The sequence below is a fragment of the Nicotiana attenuata genome, chromosome 4, assembly GCF_001879085.1.
Source record: "Nicotiana attenuata strain UT chromosome 4, NIATTr2, whole genome shotgun sequence".
In the NCBI taxonomy this organism is placed as follows: domain Eukaryota; kingdom Viridiplantae; phylum Streptophyta; class Magnoliopsida; order Solanales; family Solanaceae; genus Nicotiana; species Nicotiana attenuata.
Genome location: NC_031992.1, coordinates 1,054,045 through 1,063,094, shown reverse-complemented (window position 1 = coordinate 1,063,094; position 9,050 = coordinate 1,054,045). Strand labels below are relative to the sequence as shown.

At 40.9% G+C, this 9,050-nt stretch overlaps 1 protein-coding gene across 1 annotated transcript; it reads left to right on the top strand.

Moving 5' to 3' along the window:
* LOC109224794 (L-cysteine desulfhydrase) lies at positions 2,707-5,890 on the top strand. Its single transcript, XM_019389320.1, has 2 exons — positions 2,707-4,296; positions 5,705-5,890. Exon 1 carries the CDS (start codon positions 2,935-2,937, stop codon positions 4,291-4,293), a length of 1,359 nt encoding a protein of 452 aa, XP_019244865.1. The 5' UTR covers positions 2,707-2,934; the 3' UTR covers positions 4,294-4,296; positions 5,705-5,890.

Genomic DNA, 9,050 nt, shown 5'->3' with positions numbered 1-9,050 from the left:
TTCCTGATGGAACTCACATATGGCGTTTGATTTCCTTGTGGCAGGGTCTGATTTCATCTTCTGCGGCCACTGCACCTTGGTGCCCAGCTTCTCCAGTGCGTACACTATTTCTGAAGGAGATACACAAAAGTTATGGGCGGTTAATAAAGGGGGCGTACCTCTTTCGTTTCGGAGTGCGGCGACGTGTCGCTGTAGCGCGTCTGTATGCCTTGGTGGCGGATGGGAGGATCTGGTGTATGGCTGATGTCGATCTCTGTTGGAGCGGGGGAGTTGTTCTCGTCGTCCTTCGTTCCGTCGATCTCTCCACGTTTCTGAGTGTATCGCTGTTAGCCGTTGGGTCGGCCCATTAAGATCATCCTCGTCCGCTCGTACCTCGGCGCAATAGGCATTGTGGATTTCCTCCCATGTGGTAGGGGGATATTTCATGAGGCGGCTCAGCAGCTTCTTGGTTGCCCTCGAACCATCCCTACTTAGCCCGTTCTGGAAAGCGGCGACTGCCATACCTTCCGATACATTTGGTAGACTCATCCTTACCCTGTTAAACCTTGCCAGGAAGTCCTTGAGTCCCTCTCCTGTGGTTTGCTTGACCGCGAAGATGTCGTTGACCCTGGCCTCCGCTTTCTTCGCGCCTGCATGGGCTGTGACGAACTTATCCGCCATTTCCTCGAACGTTGATATTGCCTTAGCCGGTAGCTGAGAGTACCATGTTAAGGCCCCTCCTGTCAACGTCTCGCCAAACTTCTTCAGCAGTACCGACGGTACCTGTTCTTTTGATAGGTCGTTGCCCTTCACAGCGGTGACGTAGTGGATCAGATGATCCTCGGGATCTGTGGTTCCGTCATATACCCTCAAGTAGGGTGGCATCTTGAAGGTTTTTGGGGTGGAGTGAGGGGCAGCTTCTTCAGTGTATGGTTGTTCAACGAACCTTCCCACGTCGCGTTTTGGTAGCAACTTGGGAGCACCGGGGATCTTGTCGACCCTCTCCTGATGTTCCTTCATCTGACCGCGGAGCGCCTTGTTTTCATTTTCCATGTCTTCCATCTTCTTTATGATGGCTGTTAGCGTGCCATCGTTGGTCTGTGTCTCGATGGGTTTGTTATTCGCTAGTGCAACTTCCGGTTCACCCACGGCAGCAGTGGTACCTACCGTTGGTGTACACCCGATGTTACTTTGTGGTGACCTCTCAACCAAGCCACTTAGAGTGCTTGTTAGCCATCTTTCCAGTAGCTTCTTGACCGCTGAGGGTGCTTCCGTAGCCGCAGATGTGGAAGCTCCTTTTTCGCGCAAGATCGTCAGACCTTCGGATGGGGAAGGTGAGATCTCTGCACCCGGTGTGATGCTAGGGGTTGCATTCAGGATGCCATCGTCACTGGCCTCGTTGAGAGGGCCAAGGAGGTTGGTAGTGACACCCAATATAGCTTTCGATCTTGTGTTATTTTCGGCCATTTTCTGTTTTTGTGTGGTGTAGAGAGTGGTAGTTGGTTGATCTCTAGGTGGATACTATGGTTTTGATTCTCGAAATCCCCACAGACGGAGCCAAATTGTTTAGCTCAAAAATTATATTCGTATTTTATAAGCTTAAAAACAATCGAAAATATATAGGGGTAAATCGTAATCAAATATAATAAGCCCAAGAGATGATTATTGCTTCAAGAATGTTTGTAGATCTGTAAGTGCGTAGTGAAATAGACTTAGCTTAAGAGGGAAGCAATGGTTGGAAAATCAAGAAAGAGATAAGAGAGAGAGAGATAGAGAGAGAAATTGTATTATCCGAGAATAACCATACCCCTATTACAATGTGGGGGTCTCCTTTATATAGTAGGAGACTCGAAATAATAAAAAAGGTACAAAAGTTGGTGGCTTCTACTCAGTAAAAAGGTCAGGCACTAAACGACGTCACTTCTTCTTCACCAACTTGGGTCGTGCCCTCACTTGGGTCGCCCTTATTATAAGGGACGTGCCCATTTGGCGTGGGGGCATTATGAGCCAAATTTAACCCTATACAGGAAGTTCAGTTGGTACAATTACATCATTTTGCAAAAGTCTAAAAGGAAAGGATAACTCGAAGACGAGTCATTACAAAAAGTGAGATTTGTGGAGTAAGCAGTGGTCACAGTAAACTAGTTGTGAGATGGCGTAAATGAAGTCTTCGAGAGAGGTCATTACCCGATCCTTTTGTCTCCAACTTCAATTTCTTTTTTGTTTTGTCACACACTGATAGAAAACTAAAGTAAATAAAGACTGATAACATATTTCAAACTTAAGTTTGTATGTAGAGGCGGAGTGGGATATAAAATTTATGAGTTCAACTTTTAAATTTTTTAGTATTAAATAAATTGTACTATTAAAATTATGGATTCAAACCTAATATTTGTTGAAATTTTAGTAAGTTTTTACACATAAATTTATACTCCGTATAGTTATGAGTTCGGTTAAAAAAGCTGCATCTGCCCCGCTTGTATGCAATGCTAGTATTTCGAATTTATTATCTTCTTTTTTTGGTAAATATGACTACACACTCAAAATATAGAAAAAACATGAAATAAATGAAGCCAAAAGTCACCTAAACAAGATCGATGGAAGATATACCGAAATTGCGTCTATGTTTATTGCCCCTTTTGAACAGGCTCATCACATATTAGCCTCTTTCCAATTTAGTTGAAATTTAAGTCTAAAATATGATGCAGATATTGGTAAAAACTAAAAACAAGAAAAAGTAAAAATTGCTGAATTGTTGTTTTCATTTCTCTTGGAAAAATTGCGGCATTACTGTGTTGCCAAAAGGCGACGTCTCTATCCTCTAAAATAAGAGAACATTTTGAAATGTAGCAGTGAGGTACCTCCATATCCTATCGCTCGTCTCTTTCGGGAAGCCAAAACCCTAACCCTAACCCTAACCCTCATTCTCAACCCCAAACCTGTTGATTGATTCTAATGGAACCGACTAACGACGATGACCACAGAGCTAACGGCTCCGATCACAACCATTTAGCCAAGAGACCCAAGCTATCCAGCTCCGCTCTCATTACGGACTCCGAAATACGAGCAGAGTTCGCCCACCACCAATCGGGAATAGCTCGTATCAACAACGGCAGCTTCGGTAGCTGTCCGTCGTCCATCATTGCAGCTCAAAAGCGTTGGCAGCTCCGTTTTCTCCAGCAACCCGACGACTTCTTCTTCAATTATTTACAAAAGCGGATTCTTCACTCTCGGACGATTATCAAGGACCTTATAAATGCTGAACACGTGGATGAGGTGTCTCTTGTTGATAACGCCACCACTGCCGCCGCTATCGTCCTTCAACACGTCGGCTGGGCCTTCGCTGAAGGCCGTTTCCAGAAAGGAGACGCCGTCGTCATGCTCCATTGCGCTTTTCAGGCCGTTAAGAAATCAATTGAGGCTTACGTCACCCGTGCTGGTGGTTCTGTGATCGTTGTTCATTTGCCGTTTCCTCTTCGTTCGGAAGAAGAGATTGTTGCCGAGTTTCGAAAAGCATTGGCCAAGGGAAAAGCCAATGGGAAAAAGGTTCGATTGGCCATCATTGATCACATTACATCAATGCCGTGTGTTGTTGTTCCTGTGCGTGATTTGGTTAAGATTTGTAGGGAAGAAGGCGTAGAGCGGGTGTTTGTCGATGCTGCCCACGCCATTGGCAATGTTCACGTGGATGTTGAAGAAATTGGAGCTGATTTTTATGTAAGCAACTTGCACAAGTGGTTCTTTTGCCCTCCATCAGTTGCCTTTTTGTACTGTCGTAAATCGCCTGTATCCCCTGATCTACATCATCCTGTGGTGTCACATGAATATGGTAATGGACTAGCCATTGAAAGTGCATGGATAGGGACGCGAGACTACAGCTCGCAGCTAGTTATACCTGAGGTGTTAGAATTTATAAATAGGTTTGAGGGTGGGATTGAGGGAATTAGGATGAGGAATCATAATGCTGTGGTTGAAATGGGGCAAATGTTGGCCACTGCGTGGGGAACAGCGCTTGGTTGCCCTCCTGACATGTGTCCAAGTATGGCAATGGTTGGTTTGCCTGCTAGCCTTGGGATTCTCAGTGATATTGATGCTTTAAATTTGAGAACTCGTCTGCGCGGCCATTTTGGGATAGAAGTCCCAATTCACTACCAGGAAATAAAAGACTTCCAGGATGGTGATGGCTGTGTTACAGGATATGTTCGGATTTCTCATCAGGTTTACAATACAGTTGATGACTATCTAAAGTTGAAGGATGCTATTCTTCAGCTTGTGCACGATGGAGTTACTTGTAAGATGCTTAGCCCAGTATAAGAGGTATCATTGAGCTTGTACAATTTTTTTCTTCAGCACATGATCGTTAATTTAAATGCAGTCACATATATATATATATATATATATATATATATATATATATATATACTTCATCACAGTCAGATATCTCACGAGTTTATTGTGCTGTACTTCAGTTTATATCCATGTGCATTGTGTCATATTTCTTTTCTACTCACTTAAATAAGGCAGTGTTTATAATGATGGAGCTATTTGGTGATAAGCAAATGAAGACAGCTTCTTGTTTCTATATTTCAATGATATCTTGCATGGAGATTTGACTGGAAATGTAAACAAACTAGGCTGTTGTCTCCTTAGTGCTTGCTCTTTTAAAGTACCACATTGGTTGTGAGGAATGGGCTGTTGTGTCCGTTTATTTGATCCAGTGTAGTTTTCTTGAGATCGAGCAGACTCCGGTATACAAGAGGTATACCAAAAAATAGAGAATCTACATAGATGTGTGATTCTTTACAAAAACACCCAATCTTCTGTATCAATAGGGTTAGCATGGGTGCACCAAAAAGACTTGGAAGCAGGAGGCTATTCTTACAGCTACAAAAACCAAGCTCTTCTATTCCTCCATATATTATCTGTATTAGTGCTAATGAAGTAATATCATATGCCCCACATCTTTTCTTCCGTCCTCTAAAGATCCAACTAAATATTGCATCCTTCAGATCTCCATAGTACGTGGACTGGTCCATTGTATCACAAACAAGCTTAAAAATTCCCACCACAGGAGCAATGCTATCGAGCAATGTAGTAAGAGATGATCCACGTCCTCTCCCGAGTGTTTATACATAAATGAGCTGTTGTCTCCTTATATAGAAATGGACAATCCTCACCTCATGAGCTAGCTTTTGAGGTTGAATTAGGTCTTTGGCATGGTATCAAAGTAGGCGCCTATTATTGATTTATCCCATGCTGAGCCTCATGTCATATAGTCCATGCTTTAGATGTTAAGCGCTGGGTGTACGGGTAGTAGAATGTCACACATTGTTTGAGAGAATGGCTTGTTAACCCTGTTGGCAACATCTTCATAAAATAAAACAAGAAGATACTTTCTGAACAAAGTGTTTCCATGCAAAATTCAAATTAAAGAAAAGGATGAAATCTTTAGTTCATATAGCCAGGCATCTATGTTGCTTGGACTCTCCGAAAATGTGGCCGGATACGTCGGATCCTCCAAAAGTAGTGCATTTTTGAAGGATCTGACACGGGTGCGGCTACATTTTGGTGGGTCCGCACAACATAGCCAGGCATGAAGCATCTTTGTTTCATGTTTATTTTCAGTTGTATAACCTGCTTTTAGTTTATTAGATATTTGGTCAGTTTCTACCATGAAAGCTAAGGAGGTAATCTTGTTTATTCTTCTTTGTTTTCTATTTTGCAGGAATTCTGCAGAGAGTTCCTTGATAGGTTGTTTCTCTAGTTTGGTTCAAGTTTTGTTCTCTGGAAAAACAAATTGTAGATGTTTTCCTGTTATCGAGAATAATCCTTGTACGAGAAGATTGTAAGCTAATAAATGCCTATTATTGTTTCAGTTTGGAGTTAGAATTATGATTGTATTTCTATGTTACCCTGAAGACTTTATCGCTTCTTTTTGGTGCCTAGATTTCCTAGATGCTTTCTTCTCTCCTAATTAGTCACTCTCCGTGGGGCTCTAAACCTAGGCTGTTCGGACTCTTCACTTTTGGTGCCGCACCTGTATCGGCACGACGTGAGTGTGGGTGTGGGATCCTATTTTAGGTATTTCGACCAAAATCGCCTGAGAAATTCGGGATAGATACAATAGTTTCTGAAATCAAAACAAAAGCTAGGGTGAAATAGAATAAATGGAATACCTTGTATATAGAAATATCTATGTTAGTCCTTTTCCTTTTATCTCCTTCTCGGATTCTCCTTTTGATCAATATCTTCTCCTTCTCAGACTATCTCGTATGTTTCTCACATAATGTCTTAGAAAGACATATTTTTATAACTTTAATTTTAGATATTTTAGCCGAATCCATGCACGATATCCGTACCTAGATCCGTATCCTCGATTCTTAAAATTTAGGTCATGAAGGATCCGACCTCTAGATCTGCACCCGTATCGGACACCTATACCGAGTCCGAGCAACTTAGCTCTAAACTCCCTTCCTTTAGGTCCATCTACTTTAAATCATTTTCATCCTTTAATCAGCCCCTAACTGGCAATTCTTCCACCTGAAGATTTTTGCCTCTCTTGTTCTAAGTATGTTTCTTTTGATAAGTGGTGTAAGACTTTATCCTCATAAAAAGCACCATGAAAGTGCTGGAAATGTACAGAAGATTACAAGCATTAGTCTCTCTTTAGTCATTTAGGGACATGAGGAACTCCACTGAAATACCTATATCATATACATTTTTCAAGATACTCCAGAAAACTAGTGGAAAAATACACTTCTGTAGTAGTCCAATGATAGCTTCTACTTTTATTAAAAAATATCCTATGATTCCCTTCTATCCACACCACCCCCAATGTACATGCTGGAAGAGTCTTTTCTATATCCATTTCTCTAGCTATTCAGGTTCAATCCAATACCTTTCACTGTGACAAGTGAGGTTGCTTCAGTGGAAAGAGAATTACATTTCCAACCTAGAGGTAAGGGGTTTGAGCCTCCAAGGGAGCAAAGTGGGAAAGGTATTGACTCCACACCTCAATTTCAAGCTAGTTGGGGTCGACTATATTAATGCTCACCATATGTTTCTCTCCATTTGGACATTTCATGCCAATAGTGGGGTTTACCATATGATGAAGAAGAGTACCTTTCACCATGTTAGATATTGTTCAACGAAACCAAAAAGTTCAAAAACTTGTTTCATAACTGGGCATCCACATTGCTTTGTAGGGACAAATAATGATTACTATCGTCAAGCTTCACCAATTACATGTAACCAGTCTCCTCTGTAAATTCAACTAGAAGTGTTACATGATGTTCTTAACATACCCAGAAAATTGAGGATTCAGGTATTCTTAATGATTGAATGAGCAAGGAGTGCTAATTAATAGTGCTATTTAAGCAATAGAGAAGAAGCGATCTATGTGGAAGAAGGGAAATGGAACCAGTCAATTTTATGCCCAGTGAAATGGGTTTTGTTTGTGCGCCTCCTTTTTTCATGAACAGTTTGATCCAACCAACCGTTTTGCCACCCTTTCAAGTATAGATTGATGTCAAACTATCCAACTTTAGTATGCGTCTCGGATAGTCAAGTAGAGGATGCAGACAGATTGTCACTTTGGTTGGAGAAAACCAAACAGACCTGAAGAACAGACATTTTCTCCTTAGTCAGGGAAATGAAGCACCAGAATAAATCATTGAAGATGTGGGTAGAAATCAGAGTCATTGTTATCCCTTCGAGGACACTGGATAAAAGTGGAAGGATATAGAGATTAGAGTTCTTGTTGGAAATAGTTTTCTTCCTTCCCATTTTTCTTTTAATTCTTCAAAGGCAGTGATCTTATTTACTGCTCTTTTCCTGCTATGTCTTTATGTTTGCAATCTTTAAAGAAGGAATACTTAGTGGAAATCTTTATCTTTCTCTAGTAGCTCATATATCTTCTTTTAAACGACTGTTTGGGGTCTTAATTTATCTCTCTTCTCTCTCTCTCTCTCTCTCTCTCTCTCTCTCTCTCTCTCTCTCTCTCTCTCTCTCTCTCTTTTGTTTAGTGTTGCTTGAGTTTTGGTTTCTTATTTGTTATTAATCTCTTTGTTTCACATCCCATGCCAAATTAGTCTTTGAAATGTAAAGAAAGTCTTTTTGGCCTTTGTCTTTCTTATGGTAATATTGTATGGGCAAGTAGGAAGGTGGCTACTAAAGGCTAAAGCAGTAGTGAGCCCCCCCTTGCAGGGATAGCTTGACATTGTTATGCCTTCTCTAGAATTTACTTAAATAATAAACACATACCTACATCTTTACCAAGGGTTATCTATCATATCTGTCATATGAAAGGATGCTAGCAGGAGGCCACGAATGGTTTAGTCAAAGCAGTGTTCAGATTGAGCAGTACTCAACTGATGCACTTTGAGAAGCAAATTATAGGTCTGTGTGGGTGGACTCTGAACAGAGCTTGTATGTGCTTTTTTGACTTTTATGTTTATATTTTTGATGACTGAGAAATCCCCGAGAGGCAGTGGTGCACAGTTTGTCTACGGCTTGAGTTTGAACCCATGACGTGCACCTAACTCACATATCATGAATTGCATTCTTATCACCAGACCAAAGCCTTGATGGCGACTTTTATGTTTGTCCCTGGAGAACTTCTTAAGAGTCTCTGCCACCGAGATATTGGAACTTGGTTCTTATCTTATTTTGTCTGTATCAGTTTGCTGCATTAGTCCTTGTTTTTAACTGCTGAATGAACCCATTTATTTAATAATACACAAATCAAGAACAGGTGACAGACAAAGAAAGGATAAGAAAAGGAAAGGAATGGATGTTCTTTACCAAGGAGCTCAGTAGGAGCTAGTAGATGTCCATTTGGTTACCTTATAAAAAAATGTCCATTTGGTATAATCTGTTCGCATTTTCTGGTCCTGATTTTTTGAAATCTTTTAGCACTTTAAAAAACCAAAACAAATAGAAAGTGGAAGGTTTTTCAGAATAATGTAAGAATCCATATTTCTAGAAAAACTATGTTTCACAAAATAAGATGTGCCCATTGTACTGATCTGCTTATAGGTTATATAGAACTTCTCATATACAACACCTGCAAA